Below are 16,059 nucleotides of genomic sequence, written 5' to 3'. Positions count from 1 at the left end.
TGCGCGTTTCGTAAATTCTCACGGCACGACAGACTGGAATCGCTGCCGTGTACCGTTTAACCCTTTGCACCCGGAGTATCGCTCGCAGGCACGGGCAATATTTGGCATTGCGCTGCAAGTACCCCTCTCGTTGGATGGTTTGCTCGAACGCAAATTTTTCTCGGTTGTGCTCCGTTTCTCGACTCTCTCTCTCTCTCTCTCGCGCTTTCGACTAATTCGGCGTAATTTTTCGCGGAACGACGCGGCGACGGTTTCTCGTTGGTTCCGGGAGCGCGATCGCGAGCAAAGACGGGCCGATAAAACTTGTCACTTAGCCGAGAGTACGGGAAACCCCTTTCGGACCGCGAAGGGGAACCGCAAAGTTTCGAGAGCAGCGGCCGGCGTTTGTTCGGCTCGAAACGAAGTTTAAAACTCAGCCGCGAGCGCGGCGAATCCAATTCCGCCGGATTGAAGTTCCGTCGTTCTTCGGCGGACCGCGTCCCTCCGTGCAGCAGTCGAAACTCGAGGAAGCTTCGTGGCTGGGACGAAAGATCAACGTCTCCAACGTCTCGAACGCGAACCGAGTGATGGCGTCGAAAGGGAGTGGCAGGCATCTTTCGTCGATCGAGAGTGCCTAGGACGAAGGGACGAGGGAAGGTTGAAAGTTGGTCGGTTGGAACGGGTGGTGCAATGGAGGGAGCAGCAAATCGCGCCGATTTCGTGGATTTCGGCGTGCTGGAACGCGGCCGGAAACTCGACTCGGCCGGATTGTTGGATCTCGACGGCGGAACGGAAGGAAAGGCGAGGGGGGAGTGGCAGGGACGTTTGGCGATGAGTCGTGCCGATTGCGAGGATTTCACGATTCACGGAGACGAGAGCCGCGCGGCGTCTTTCACGTCGCGGAGCAAGCGTCGGCGAAGCACACAATGCTCGGTTCCGCGACACAATGCGTGACCGGCGCTTGAATAAATATCGATCATACCGATGCCAAAAGGAAATATTATTTTCATATTCGGCGCGCATCTTGCGTCGCCTTTGGGACGAACAGCTGCCCCTGCGCTTCCACTCGGGGGACAATGCCGTAACGTAATCCAATAACGCCTAACCCTCGGCCGCTGCTGCAGCCGGGTACCGGAATCGGACCAGAGGTCCCGGAAAGCGTATCTCGCCGGCGAGCAACAACAGCGTACGCGGGGACACGATGGACGACTGTCGCGATGACTGTTGCTTTTCCGAGAAGAAGCTACTCGCTCGAGTTCGGTGGCTGTTGATAGGAGAACCGCGACGGGTACCGACCGAGCGAATCGCGATACCGCTCGAGGATAACCGGTTATGGAAAGCTCGTTCGGTCCGCGTACTTTGCGGCGTTTTGTAATAACGAGATATTAAGGTAAACGACGACGGTATCTCGTTAACGAGGATAGTCGGCCGACGTCGGGAGTAGCGAAGCACGCGCGACGTCGAATAAACAGCCAGGATTACGGATTATTAGTCGCGCGTCGCGGAGACGACGATGACGAAGAGGTGCCGCGCCGCGCGACTTGTCCGCTCCGAGTGGAGTCGAGTCGAGTCGGACGTGGCAGGCAACATGCTCGTATACGGCAAATCGGATAATCCTCGGCGACAATAGGTCGGGAGGTTAAGCGTGTTTGCTCTCCTCTCGAAGACGCGTCGGCGCGACAATGGGGCCTGCGAGAGCGCTTTTCGTGGTTCGAAAGGAAAAAAAAGGGGGCTGGGAAAGAGAGTAGCGCGGACTGGAGCGGAAGAAAGAAGGCCGGAGGGCCTCTAGTAGGTATACCTATTCCGTTCGCGACCATAGAAGGAAGGATTTTCGGGGAAAAGGAGGCGCGGACGGAAGCTCGATGGCCCCCGGATGGCACGAGTCGCAAACGGGCCAAGTGCACGCCCGAATCGGCCACAATGAGCCTAATCAACCGACCAGTGTACACACAATCGACGACAAACCGTGTATACTCTCTTGCGGACCGAGGCCGACCGAGCGGTCGCAAGGATGATCTTTATCTCGTCTCGCGAGAGCCACTCGACCGAGAGAGAGAGAGAGAGAGAATCGGTCAACAGCTGTCTCTTCTCCGAGCAACCGAAAACGACGCGTATCGAATCGCGTCGTTCCATCTCCGCGATTCCAGAGATATTTAATGTCCGTTAGAGACCACGCGATTCGTCTCGATCCTTTCGTCGTCTTTCGTCGTCTTTCGTAAGGGATCCCGCGCTGTTCGACGAGAAGACGTTCGAGAGGCTAATTAAAATATTTCGAGCTCGAACGAGCCTCGTTTCGCCTATAAAGGTTATCGCGATCGACGTTCCACGGACTTTCGCCGCTATCCTTTCTCGGTATCCACGATCCCACTCGCGCGAGCAGACCTTTCCGACGACGCGGTATCTCGCGGAAAAGGGGAGCGACGACGTCGTCTCTCGCCGTCGACAGATATCGCGAAATTTCCGGCTACCTTCGAATCCGACGAAACGAAAGAAGAGCGTGAGAGTGTACGAGAGGGAGAGAGAGAGAGAGTGTTGGACCGAAGGGTGAAGCGATTTGGAGGAGCAAGAGACCCGCGAGGAAGGCGCAGCTGCCAGAAATCGACACGCCTACGAGGACTCGGGTCCTGGAGAGGAAAACGAAGCGTAGAATGGATAGTGGACCGACCGGTGGAGAGGTCGTTATCTCTTTCAGAGGACGCGGAAAGCGAACGATTCGACCAAAACATGGCCCATTCTTCGGGCCGCGCGCTCGCACGCTTCGAGAACCTCTCGACGAACGAAGAATGACGATGCCTCCGATGTTGTGGCATTACGCGCCTGTCAATGTACAAATCACAGCCCATTTACTCCATTCAAAGCTGCGCTCGTTTAACGACACTTGGACAGGAGGTACGGTCATAAATTTTCACGCAAGAACCTCTCTTCCCCTTTTTCTCGCTCTCCCTTTCTCTCTCTCTCTCTCTCTCTCTCTCTCTTTCTATTTCTTTCTCACACTCGAGAGAGAGAGAGAGAGAGAGAGGGACTGCAAAGCACGAACGGGAAAAACGCGCGAACGAATGGAAATGTCGGAAACGTAGGCCTCGAGTTTTCCATCGTAATTGCACGCTGCGAACTTTCCACGCGTTTCTTTCCTTTCTCTCGGGCTTCTCGCGGAACGCGCTTATCTCTCGAATCATTTTTCACTCGGGCCCGTGTGCACAGCGCACGCGTGCTCGCGGGGGGGAATAATTCCGCGCAATTTCCTGCGATCGCGACGAACGATTCGCCGATTAATCGGATATCGTTGGAAAACGCGGCCCGCGATACTAGACGTTACAACGCGTAACGAGTGCGGCGAACGTGGATGCGTCGATATCCGTACAATAGGTGTAGCAAAGAGATAACGAACGCGGGCGACGCGTTACGGGGAATTAATTTCGACTCGATGGAAATTGAATTACACTTTTTCGGCGGTAGCCGGTGAAATTCGCGTTTAAAGGTGCTCGTCCGGCCGGTAATTGCAGGAAATTCGACGGAGGAGGAGGAGGAGGACACTGGCGATGAACTTTAATCGGAAGGGTAACCAACGTCGCGAAGGGAAAAAGAAAGGCGTGGAAAGGGAAATGGTGGGCGACTCGGAGGATCGAACGCGGGACCCGCGAGTCGGAGTGCAGGCGATTCGCTTTCTTCTCCGACACACGACCAGAACTCCTCGACCAGCGTCGGCTTCGCCGCTCCAAACCCGTTCGTTTAATCACCGCGCGAACCGCAATTTGCGATAAACCACTGCTAGTCGTCGTCGTTCCGATGCACGACGGATAGACGTAATTTATCGTACGGTTCGAGATAAACCTCTCGCCGATCGAACAGGTTCGTTGCTACGCTCTCGCCGGGCCGACGCGCACCGAGATCTACCCGCGCTCGCGTTTCTCCCTCGATTTCGTCTAGCGCACCTTCGCATCACCCGTCTACTCTGCCATTCCTATTTTCCTTTCTTCGTCGTATCGTTTCACGACGTTTGCACTGGGCAAATCGTTCGGGGAATTGGCGAGGAGTACATTCCGGTTCGAATTTTTCCCCTATTTCTTGCGTCTGCCAACGACCAATCGGTGGCTTCGGTAAAGATAAGATAGCGAAATAAAAAAAACGATTGTTGCGGACAAACGAGGAGCGATGGAGGCGAAGGATGGACGTCGATTCGCGCTTCCGGTGTTACGCGCGCACGCGACGTTATCGTCGAGGCTGTCCAGAAGTCGAGCTACCGTTTGAAAGAGGAGCAACAGACCCGACTCGTGCACCCGAGTCGATGAAACTCGGATTAATGAGCATCGAGGAACTCGAAAATTCCCGACGACTTTTGCGAATTTTCGAGACCGACTGCACGGGTCGGAGGGGTTAGAGAAGCGTCGCGCGATAAAGCTGCAGCGAGTCTCGGCGGTCGAGAGAGCGAGAGAGAGAGACAGAGAAAGAGAGGAAAGAGGAAGAGGATAGGGGCCTCGGGGCGGTGGGGGGCATCTTGGCGGCGGGAGGAGTCGGAGGAGGGGAGGAAAGGACAGGGTCCGAGACCCCCCAGCGTTCAATGAGAGACATTTCTCATCATTTTCCATTCAGACCGTCTGAGTTATAAGCCCGCTACGTCTTCTATCCCGGCACAATCGTTCGATTTATTATAACCGCGAGAAGCCTAATGAATTTAATTTCATATTTCACGGCCGGTAAGTAGCTGGCAACGATGCCGTCGTGAATCGCGCGCGGCGAATGCGGGGCCGCCGCGTTTACCCGCCGATTTAGGTGCTTCCCCGTCTGCTGCCCCCCGCAGCCCCTTCGGTCCGTGAGTCCTCTGGCACGGCGAGCGCGAACGCGAACGCGAAAAGAGGGGAACGGTTGGGCCGATTCCCGAGAGCCGTATGGAATCGAGGTCGTATCTCGAAACGAACGGCGCGGAGGGTCCGGGCCAAACGTCCGTTCGCTCTTCTTCCGGAGAGTTACCTTTAGCCCGGGTGGCTACGGGGGAACGCTGGATATACCGGCCGATATTTCTCTCCCTCGACTCTCTCGCCTTTACCTTTGCCTACACCCGTCGCCGTACCTACACCGAACGCGGCGGCTAGTCGTCGTCCCTTTGCGTATATCTCGCGCGCGCGATAATATATCTCGAGCTAATGTTTTCTCCTCGAACGCGCGCACCCAACGCGACGCATAAAAATCGAACGACGAGCAACCGCTTATATTCTTTATCGTCACGCGATTTATTATCGCGTACGGTCGAGAACGACCGTTACGGACGATGGTAGGGGAACGAGTCGGCGATCGAACGAGGCAAAGTCCAACCGAGACTCGACTCGCGAGTGTTTCGCGGATCGGAGCGACGCGACGCGTTACATCGAACGGGTAATAACGCGAATACACGGGGTAGAGGATCGACCGTAAGGGGGGTATCGGAGGAGATTTCGGGAATCGAGTATAATATAGCGGAGTCAGCGGCGACGGCGAGATTCGACGCGTACGCGAAAACTACGGACGGAGAAGCAACGCGTCGTTTTCCGGCTTTCGCTCTCGGTCTGGCGGAACAGCTACTACCCCCACCCCGCGGCAGCGAAATAACGGTCGACTCGTCGTTTGCCGCGGTGGCCTCCGAAGGAACGATCCGCGGTAGTTAAGTTATTAAATTTATCTCCTCGAGCCAGACTAAAAATCGCGGTGATTTATTATTTTTTGCTGCTTAACGACGCGGCTACGGAATATGGCCCGGAGTACGTCTCCCCTGTTTCTCCAGACCCGTTCCTCTTCTTCTGCTTGGACCTCCCCTCTCCGCCCCTCGCCGCGTTCTCGTCTCTCTCCTCGTGGCTCGTTCGTGACTTTTTTCCGAGCACGCGCCCGACCATAGTCGTCGTCGTCGTCGTCGTCGTCGTCGGGATAACTCGACGCGATAAATTTTCGCACGCTCGACCGTCTCGCGGTTTCCACGCGACTCGATCGGCGCTAGAACGGCCATTACGGGCGACAGCTTTTCCCAACTTTTTTTCTTCCTTTCGAGAGAAAGAAGGAAAAGAAGGAAAAGAAGGAACGAAAGCGAAACTCGCGGAAAGGCGAGACACCGTGCGGAGGAGGCTAGTCTCGGTGGCTAGATCGGATGGCCGCCGAGTGCTGCGGACGAGCGAGCGCTGGAACGTTGGTTCGCCGGTTGGCACGACGTGGCGCGTGTGTGCGGCGAGCCGAAGCGCGGCCCGGCTCGGCGGGGCGAGGCGAGGTGAAGCGAATAGAGGCGAATGGAGGCGAATGGAGGCGAATAGAGGCGAAGGGAGGCGAGGCGCGATCGTAGGTTCCGCATTCTCCGAGTAGCCGAGAGCGAGAATGCAGGCTCGTCCTGTGGATGAGCGCGCGGTAGTTGCACCTTGACGCGATGCAACCGCGACACGGTTCGCTTCGCGCGTACCCGGTGCGCGCGCGCTCAACGAGGAGAGAAGTCGGTGAGCAGCGCGAGGAAGTGAGGAGGAGGAGGGCTGCTTCGCGCGTTTTTCTCTCTTTCCAGTTTGGTCTAGGACGGGCCTCGGACGGGCCTCGGACTAAACGGACTCGCGGGAGGGCAAACGAGAGCCAACGGACGACCGATGCAACGACCGATGCAGCGGTCGCGGCTAGTCGGCCAGGCAGCCTTCGAGCAACCGAGTAGGCAGGCCGAAGCACGCGCGGCTTATAAAACGACGGATTCCCTCGAGTATATCGAGAGACTCGTTCTCGCGCACGAACCTTGACGCTAATGGCATGCATTACCGCTAATAATAGTCGAAGAAGGAGGGGAGGACTCGGCGAGAGGGATAGAAACCGAGATAAACGCGGACGGGTGGTAGGAACGAGGAGAAAGAAAAAGGAGATACATCGAGCATCGCGGGTCTTTGGAAAAATTCGCGCGTAATTACCAACGCTCTTCTTCTTTTTCCTTCTCTCCTTCCTTCTCTCCTTCCTTCTCTCGTTCCTTTTCGCCGAGCCATAACTCGAGGTTCCGGTGGCGATAATCGAGAGATTACTTTGGTGAAGCCGGTGGTCGCGAGAAAGGAGCGGAAAGGAGCGGAAAGGAGCGGAAAGGATGTCGAAAGACTGGCCACGGTCGGTACCGTTACCGCGCGTAAGAGATCGCGCCGCGTCGATGACCTTTCTCGCGACGCTTCTCGACGTTTCGTCCACGCGGCCTGCAAACGCCACCGATTATTCTCTGCTTTTCTCGAGCAAGCTTATCGGGGACGCGACCACAGACTCTCTCTCTCTTATCGCGGGCGATCGAACGACGAGAGACGGGATGATGACCGGTGGATCGCAGGTGACGCTGGATAGCAGCAGCTGGCGACGGCGACGGCGGCGGAGGATCGAGGCTGATGAATGCGCGCGGATCCGGAGGATGGAAAAGGTGCACGGTCATTGGAGCTAACTAGCCGAGCGCTGAAAATCGCGACGGTTTTACGGTAGTCGTAACAGACGCGCGCAATCACGCTATTCGGAGGAAACGTAATAGCCGAGAGCCGAGCCTGGCGAACACGAGCCACGACTAATTGCGATAATTGCGTTACGCGTACGTTCGCGCGAACGATAACGAACGCGATTCGCGGCTCGTTGCCGCGGCCGTCCTTGATTCGAGTATCGCGCGGCAATCGCCGAGTCGCTTTTAATCTCTCGTTGAACGCATTCCCGAGGTACGGCAAGTCCCCGGGCGACGTTCGCAGCGACGCGCACCGACGCAACATCGGATCAGCGAGAGAAATAGAGAGAGAGAGAGAGAGAGAGAGAGAGAGAGGATCGGTGAAAATCCGCGGATAGCTTCTCGGATTCGGGATTATTTATTTGTTCGGCGGTCGTTATTATCCCGAACCGTAAAACCACGGAACGAGCAAAGTGGCGAGGGAGCAGAGGGTATATCGGGGCGATATCCCCTGCGCCGGTAGGTTGCGACCCCTGCTGCTGCGGCTGCTGTCGCTTCCTGGGGGAGCCACGACCCCTCGTACTTGGAAAATAATTCTATTAGGTTATATCGCGGTCTGCGTGAATGACGCGCGTACGCTTCGCTCAAGGGCGGTCAGGGAGTCTGCGGTTTGTTACGAGTAACCAGGCCCGCTCTCCTCGCCGAACGAATCCGCCTCGGGCCTCGCGCTTCCTCCTAGATTGCCAGCGAATCTTATTAAGTCCCTAATTACGTCCAATCTATCGCGTTACCAGGCGTCCGTGCAAACTCCCTTTCTCTCTCCCTGCCTCTTCCTCTTCTATCCGCCGTCTATCCGCTCGTCTATCCGCTCGTCTATGCGCGCGCTGCGAATTTCGCGTTAACGCACCCCCCGCGAATATTGCCGGCAAGAAGCGCGCGCGCGCCATCACAGAGGAGAGCCCTCTTTCGTCCCTCCGTCTGCGACGCGACGCGTTCCGAATGTCCTCGGTAGGAGGAGGTGCGTATGCTGGGTGCTCGGCAGTATATCTCGCGCGCGTATAAATCAGCGATGGGCGGTAACCGACATGGAGAGACACCGCAGAGGTTGGAAGGAAAGCCGTCTCGCGAAGCAGCGGCTTCTTCGATTTATTGCCGGGTAAAGGCAAAGAGATTCGCCTTCCTCCGTGGTGCCGGGGCGAGACCCTCGCGTTTGACCCGCGATAATCGTCCTCCTCTCCGACCGCCCCCTATTTACTCGCGGTGACGTCTCGTTCGGACAGTGGTCGCTTTTTGCCTTCTGGCAATTAGCACGGGCGAAATTTCGCGCGCGATCAATCGATCGCCGGGCAGTCGAGACTGGTTCCGGTTCGGAGTAAGTGGGACGAGCGAGAGTATCCTTGGAGATATCGGGCTGCACGGGTCCGGTCCGCTTCGATTCCGCGTCCAGAGATACCAGCTTTATCGTCGCTCCAGTCTCTCCGCGTAACGGCTTCGACTGGGCCGTCGATTTCGTCATCGCTCCGCTATCGTCCCCGGAACCGTACTATCGCCGAGGACCCGTGGTATACCTACTACCCGTCATCCCCCATCGCGTCCATCCCGTTTATTTCTTTCCTCGGACGCCCGTTATCCGGGACAACGCACGGAAGCTCGGCTGTCGCGCCAACCGTTCGTCACGCTATCCGCTCTTCTAGTCCGAAACACGGATTTCTCTCGTTCCTCCTTTTCTTTCCGCGTTTAGATCCCGACAGATGCCCGCGGCGGTCGTCGATTTCCGTCGACCTGGCTGCCGATAGGTCACGCGTCACGGGCCAGGCAGCGAGCAGCGGAATCGCGCAACCTCTGGCCGTGGTATGGAACTGATTTCCCAGTCGTTACTCCAAGACTGTCCGCCGCGATTTCCACGCGATCAATGTACAGGAACGCGAGGCGTAGCTCGCGCGAAAATTTAGGCGCGTTTCGAGAGAGGTTAAACGGATTCTCGCTCGTTGGGCGACTGGACGCGCGGCCGTGCGCGCGCGGTGGAGGGATGAAAGAGATTCGGGAGAAAGAAGAGGGAAGAGGGTTGCGGAGGAAAGCGGAGACGCGAGCGAAACCCACTTAACCCGTTCTTTGCCGCGTCAAAGGGACTCGGTGCCGAAACGTTCTCGTTCCCGTCGATCCGTCGCGTCGGCCCGAAAATGGCATTACTCTCCGCGGAGAGAAAGCAATCTCGGAAGCGCGCGGCGAGAAAAACACGCTTCCTGGCTGTAAAATATTCCGGCAGGAGCCGCGTTATTTTCTCGCGAGTCGTCTGCGCCTGCCAGGCCGAGGGTGAGGGTGACCAACCCTTTGTCGCGGCGGTGGCGACGGCTGCAAAGTATCTTCGCGACGATTACGCTCTCGCCGCTATCCGCTTTGACAACGACCGGAAGAGAGGAAGGTTGGGAGGGAGGGAGGGAGGGAGAGGGAGAGAGAGAGATAGGCTATAAAGTGGCCGTGTACGCCGCGAGGCGATAAACTGGATCTCGAGCGGACGAGTTCCGGTCGGGGCTATTTCTCGATCGGAAGCGCGATCGAGCGACGCGAGCTGTCTCGCGGCGGTGGAATTTTCGCGAGACGAGCGGCAGAGAGGGGCGGAAGAGAAGAAACGGGAGAGAAGAGCGTAAAAAGCCGGGAGAAAAAGGCGAGAAAGAGGGGGTGGAGGGCGAGGAAGAGGTCGCGCGGGAACGAGAATGGTCGTAGAGCGCGCTGGAGGCGAGGCCTGACATTTGGTTACTGACATTTTCACCCCGGGGTTGACGGCGGGCAACCCTTTGGCGTTACCCGCGCTCAATCACTCCATTGTCTCGAGCGGCGCTCGTTTTATGCTCGCGTCAACGCTTCATTATGGGGCCCCGGGTCCGGTCGACTTGGCTTCTATAGCCCACGTGCTCGGCACATTGTCTATCCCAAGAATATATTACGCGCCCACGCGATCGCGAGCCTACCGCCTCGCACCGTACACGCCGCCGTGAGCCGTGTGTTCCGGCGACGTCTACCGCGACGTCTACTCTTCTCCGCCTCGAACCTCTGCTCTCCAAACTCTGCCGCGAAGAATTCACCGGGAATGCGGGGAATTCCCTCCGTCTCTCTCTCTCTCTCTCTCTCTCTCTCTCTCTCTCTCCTCCAGCCAGAGTATCTCGCTTCGGCGTGTCGATTTCCACGACGAAAGGAACGAATCCGTCGGTCGGGATCGGAAGGGTGGCTAGCTACGTGGAAAGGGAGTAACACGGCGCGTGGTTGTCGACGCGGCGCGTACAGCGGCGCGTACAGTGGCGTGGCATGGCGCGGCGAGGCGTACGAGCGGACCAGCAGCCAACGCGGCAATTAATTACGGCGCAAAGTCGCGGCTGTTCGTATTCGATTAATTACCGCGGGTGCCGCGCGATCGGCGTCCGCATAATTGACATTGTTGCCGCATTGTTTACAGTAGCCAGTGAATTTATCGATAGGATGCCGGTGGAAGGAGGCGCCGCGCGCGGCATTGCTTTCCCGAATAGTCGGCCGTTTCGACGGTTACCTCAAATGGCACCGCGTTTTTGCCCCGCCGCCCCTCCTCCGCCCCTCGCGCAATCCCCGTCCAGTCGCGTCTATTTCTTACCATTTTCCGCTCGATGCTCGAAACCTCGGCAAAGGTCGTCGCGACGCAGAGTGCTCGCGAAGAAGGGGGTAGGCCGCGAGAAAAGGTCAACGAACAACCCCCCTGGCTTTGGCTACCTATCCTATCGCCCCGTTCCGCTACTCGCTTCGTAGGCAGGTACACGACGAAGGTCAAGTTTTTTTCCCCTCCTCGAACGCACCTCCTCTTCCTGTTCCTCTTCCTGTTCCTCGTCCTGTTCCTCTTGCTGCTCCTGTTGCCGTTGCCGGTTCCCCTGCCCGGTCGGGTCGGCGTTTTTTCCGTCGGACAGGGTTGGCGCGCTGTCCGAGCGCGTTCCCGAGAAGCGAAAGAATAGAAGGACGAGAGTGGACCCGTTTCGGAGCGTCTCTGTTCTTCCCGAGATGCAGCCGGTGGCGGTCTTTCTCTGGATCCGTGGGTTTCTCGGTCTGTCGGCGCGGCGCGCACGTAACACCATGGACCGGTTTGGAGAGCGGCCGCGGGGGCTAAATGTCAACAACGGCATAACGGCCCGGTTAGAGGATTACCCCCGGTGTTCGCCCATCGCCAGAGGGTAACGGCAGACAAAAGGTCGCGAACTTTCCGCGTGTTATAATCCGTCTGAGAGGGTTCGCGGCTTCTCTTCCTACGGTCGCTGCGCCGCGCGTCGATCCACGTGCTCGCGATCTTCCGGTGACGCGCGACGCGCGAAGAAAGACAAAGGTCTGGAAACTGGAAGGGAACGAAAACGAGAAGGAGAGCACTGGGGGGCCCGGTGGGTCCCCGTGTGTGTCCCCGGTCTTCGAGTTACTCGAAGGAGAACGGCGCCCTAATGGGATCGGCGCATCGGAGTCGTTAACATGACAATATAGATCCTAAACGGTGTGCGCTTATAGGTGGTACCGCTGTAAGTAGCGGCTAGGAAGCACGTACGACGATTAAATGCGTGTCGCGTCGGCCCGATGCGTAAGGCCGATAGGGTCGCGAGGCATCTTGTCTCCAAATACGAGCCTTGTTATGATAATCGTTGCTCGCGCCCCCGTTCAGCTCCGTCTACGGAGCCCCGTTCCTCGCACCCGTTATACCTTCTTCCCCTCGTCGTCTCACCTTTTCTCTCCTCTCTCCGCGATTCCACGTCCGAACGACCGCGAATTTCCCGTCGCTACGGCGAATAAATCGCGTTACGGGAACTGACCGCCGCACTCCACAAGCAGAGAAGTCCATCGTCCGGAGTCGTAATCTTCGACGTCGTCCACGGGGAGGAAGTGGCAGGCGCCATCGCGTCCATCAAACTAGTAATTGCCGGAGTAGACCAAGTTCGAAATACGCGGTATACTCGGACGCGACATTCGCGCCCCTGTCCAAAACTGGAACGCTTCTTACGTTGGCTAGACTGGAACGGGCGACGAGTCGCCGATACGTTTGGAAAAGTTCGTTTCGAGACACGATCGATAGGGGTGGTGGTGGTGGTGGTGGTGATGGTGGTGTATTCCTCGGGTCTATATTGCGTTCGGCTTACGTTGCTCGCGATAATCCCACGATTTTTGCGAATCAGCGACGCGACTGTCGAGCGACGTCTGATACGTCTGGATCGAACGCTTCTAAATACCTTCGAGACGAGGTTCGTTTCTTAGGCGATCGCGCGGCGGGTACGAGCGGGTTGCGAGCGGAGCGACGAGAGAGAATGTGTGTGCACGCTCGCGCGCGCGTACAAATAAGGCAGCCGGAGAGACAAATGACGCGGAGAGGGATCGGCGCAGCTCGACACAAAGCATCCCCCGAACACCCTTTCCGAGTCGGAGGTGACGTCACTGACAATGGAAGGTCGAGCTGTGATTAAAGATCGAGAGACTCCGTAAAAACTCCTTCAAAAGTGTAGGAACGAAGGAGAGAGCGGGAGGACAGGCGGGCCTACCGGCGTGAAATATTGCCTCCGCGGCACCCGACAGCTATATGACGTTTCCGAAGGGCATGAAAGAATCTCCGACTCTCTCTCTCTCTCGTCATCGCGCTCGCTATCGCTATCGCACTGACCACCTCTTCTTTCTACCCGGTCTATTCTCTTCTCCCGGTTCTCTTCGGTCCATTGCCGAACCGCGCGTCTCGGACCTAGCCTCTCGCCACCCCGTGCGAGCTGCGAGGTATCTCGGGATTCTTGCCGGGAGAGCAGAGAAACGCGGCGAGACGGCGAAGAAGAAGAGCGAGAAGGAACAGAGGGTAGGGTGCACTGGTCGGAGTTTAAAATCGGTTAATTTACGGTGAGAGGCCGGTCAACGAGGCGCCAGGGCATTTAACCGGTTAACGCGAGCGAGCGCAGAGCACGCGGGGTAAGAGAAATCGTGATCGAGAGCGGAGAGGAGAGGAGCGGACAGGCGCGGAGACGCCACTCAACGGTATTATTCGAATTGATGCGGTGAATTGGCGCTGACGACATCGGAGCGCCAATCCGACCGTTTGTTTATTGGCCGCGCGTTGGCGGATTCCTTGCGACGTACGCTTTAATTGGAGCCTGGTCGAACGCGTGTATCGGATCTCCGCCATGCTTGGCTGCTGCCACGCGATGGAACCTCTCGTCGAATTCCTTCGCGGCCGCCACGTGCGCGTAATAGCCCATTACGCGTACGTATGGAAATAACGCGATTTGCATGCTCAAAGAGAGCTCGTCGCTCGGGTGGTCGTGCTCGTGGTCGTGCTCGTGGTCGTGCTCGTGGTCGTGCTCGTGGTCGTGGTCGTGGTCGTGATCGTGGTCGAGGACTAGCGTGACGCGGCGTAAAAATCGGGACAGAGAGGTGGCGGAAAGACGGAATAAACGCAGCGCGACGCATCGGGCCGGATTTTCGAGCGAGGGAAACGAAACAATGGTGGCGCGTAAAGCGCGGTTGGTTTCGCGCGGAAGGGTGGAATCAAGGGACACCGTCGCCGCGTGATTAGTCCGACGTTCGCACGGGCTACGTCTCTCTAGTTGGCACGCATTCCAACGGAACGAATCCCCGGCTGGCTCTCATTCGACTGCGTGTCTGCTTGCCCGAGGCTGCCTCTCGCTGCGAACTCGTCCACCCGTTAAATCGCTCCGACCGACGACGACGTCCGCGTCAACGGGCGACGCCAAACCACCACGAGCCACGTTCTCCCATTCTCTCTTTTCCCTATCTCCTCTTCCATCCACCTCGTCCACGCGTTTAACGCGCGCTCCACTTTCTTTCCTTCGCCTTCCCTTTAATTCCTTCCCTTTCCCGTCTCTCGCCAACTCCGATCGCCAGCGCGCTCCGCCATTTCGTCTCGGAAACGCGGATGCGCGTCTACGGAGGAGCTAATAGGATGTGCCGACTAATCGAGTTTTGCTCGTTTAACCTATAAAAAAAGCCGGGCGCGCGCGACACCGTTCGTCGAAAGGTCTTCCACCGTTCTCGTGGTATTTTTAACCTTTGGCCAGGTTTAGGGCGTTTTGGCACGCGACGCGAGCTCGCGCGGACCAAAGGCGCGCAGCGTCGGTTCCCAGGGACCGGCGGAGAGAGAGAGACAGAGAGAGTTTAATCGGTGCTAATACCTCTTCTCCCACCCTTCTGTTTCAGATGCGTGCGGATTGTCGGACGTGGCGCACATCGAGTCCCTTCAGGAGAAGTCGCAGTGCGCGCTGGAGGAGTACTGCAGAACCCAGTACCCGAATCAGCCGACGAGATTCGGCAAGCTGCTGCTCCGATTGCCTTCCCTGAGGACGGTATCGTCGCAGGTGATCGAGCAGCTGTTCTTCGTGCGGCTCGTCGGCAAAACGCCGATCGAGACGCTCATCAGGGACATGCTTCTCAGCGGTAGCAGCTTCAACTGGCCCTACATGTCCACGATGTGACATTCTGTCTGGCGACAGCTAGCTTCCACGTAATACCCACGCCTCGATTCCCAAAGTCTCGTCTCGCCTCGTCTCTGCGTCCATCCGTCGACCGAGCGCGATCCCTCTTCGCGAGGAATATCCACAGGGCAGAGCGACCACGAACGAGAGGAACAAGAAGAAGAAGAAGAAGAAGAAGAAGAAGAAGAAGAGGAGACGAGCGGAGATGAAGACGTTTCGACCTGGACGCGCAGACCTCGTCGGTGGTGGCGTTTGGAGCTTTTTCCCAGCGCGAGAAAAGTGCCGGAAAAGCGAGAACGACGGGGAGAGGAAGAGGACGCGAGACGGGGTGAGGCGGGGACGAGGAGCGAGGCGCGAAGAAATCATAAATTAGCATTTGTAATCGTCGGCGGGGGATCTGGTAGATCCATCGCTGGCCGGTATCTCGCGTCGATCTTCGCGTCGAGTAATTGCCGTTAGTCGAGTCATGCCGAAACCCTTAGTCACTCGTTTCGACGTTTCGTTGTCCGCGTTCGTTTGCCTTCCTTCGCTCGTGCCCTTCTTCCGTCTGCGTTCTTCCTCCCTCCGTCGTTCGAATTTCGCGCCACTTCTCCGCAACCCCTCGTCGCGTCCTCCTACTTCGACTCGAAGCTTCCTACCACGGATCCCGCTTCTCGCCGTTCTACTTCCGCCACCGCCCCCCCTTTTTCTCCCCCAATTTCTCACACCCTTCTCAAACCCCCCTCTTTTTCATCCGACCACCTTCTTCGTCGCTCTTCGTTTTCAGACGCGAGGAATCTTGGTCGACGTTGCGGCGAAACGACGAGATCCAGACGTCGTTGTTGGACTCCGATTTTGCCCCACTCTGGTCCGCCCCGTGAACGATCGGCGAAACGAAACAGAGTCCTCGCGTGCACGGAATCATCCTTCTTTCCTCGAGTTTCTCTCTTTTCCTTTTCGCCCGCGAAGAGATATCCGAGCGAACGTCTACCTCGACCGATCGTTCTCGAGAAGATCGGCGACCGTGCTTGCGTCGGAGGAACGCGCTCGAAAACGGACACGCGACCGGCCGAAACCGAACGATTATATTTTTCTTCCGCGAATGTTCGATTCGTCGCTGGTCGCGGGTCGTTTCTTCCTGTTTCTCTCTCTTCTCCGTTTCTCCAACGCTCGCGGCCTCCGCGAAGGCAAATGGCGGCGGCAGCGGCGGCGGCGACGGCGACCACGGACACTGTAAGAAACGCA

At 57.5% G+C, this 16,059-nt stretch overlaps 1 protein-coding gene across 3 annotated transcripts in view; it reads left to right on the top strand.

The window, feature by feature from the left end:
* Window positions 1-15,512, top strand: part of svp (COUP transcription factor 2) — a 45,597-nt gene extending 30,085 nt beyond the window's left edge. For all 3 annotated transcript variants that reach the window (XM_017896688.1, XM_017896687.1, XM_017896689.1), the window contains one exon: window positions 14,561-15,512. In XM_017896688.1, the coding sequence (XP_017752177.1) occupies window positions 14,561-14,835 (275 nt within the window). In that variant the 3' untranslated portion in view covers window positions 14,836-15,512. The remainder of the gene's footprint in view (window positions 1-14,560) is intronic.
* The last annotated feature ends 547 nt before the right edge of the window (window positions 15,513-16,059 follow it).

The sequence above is a fragment of the Eufriesea mexicana genome, unplaced genomic scaffold, assembly GCF_001483705.2.
Source record: "Eufriesea mexicana isolate 0111107269 unplaced genomic scaffold, ASM148370v2 scaffold320, whole genome shotgun sequence".
NCBI lineage: Eukaryota > Metazoa > Arthropoda > Insecta > Hymenoptera > Apidae > Eufriesea > Eufriesea mexicana.
Note: the sequence above shows the minus strand (reverse complement) of the source record. Positions and strands in the feature narration are given on the sequence as shown.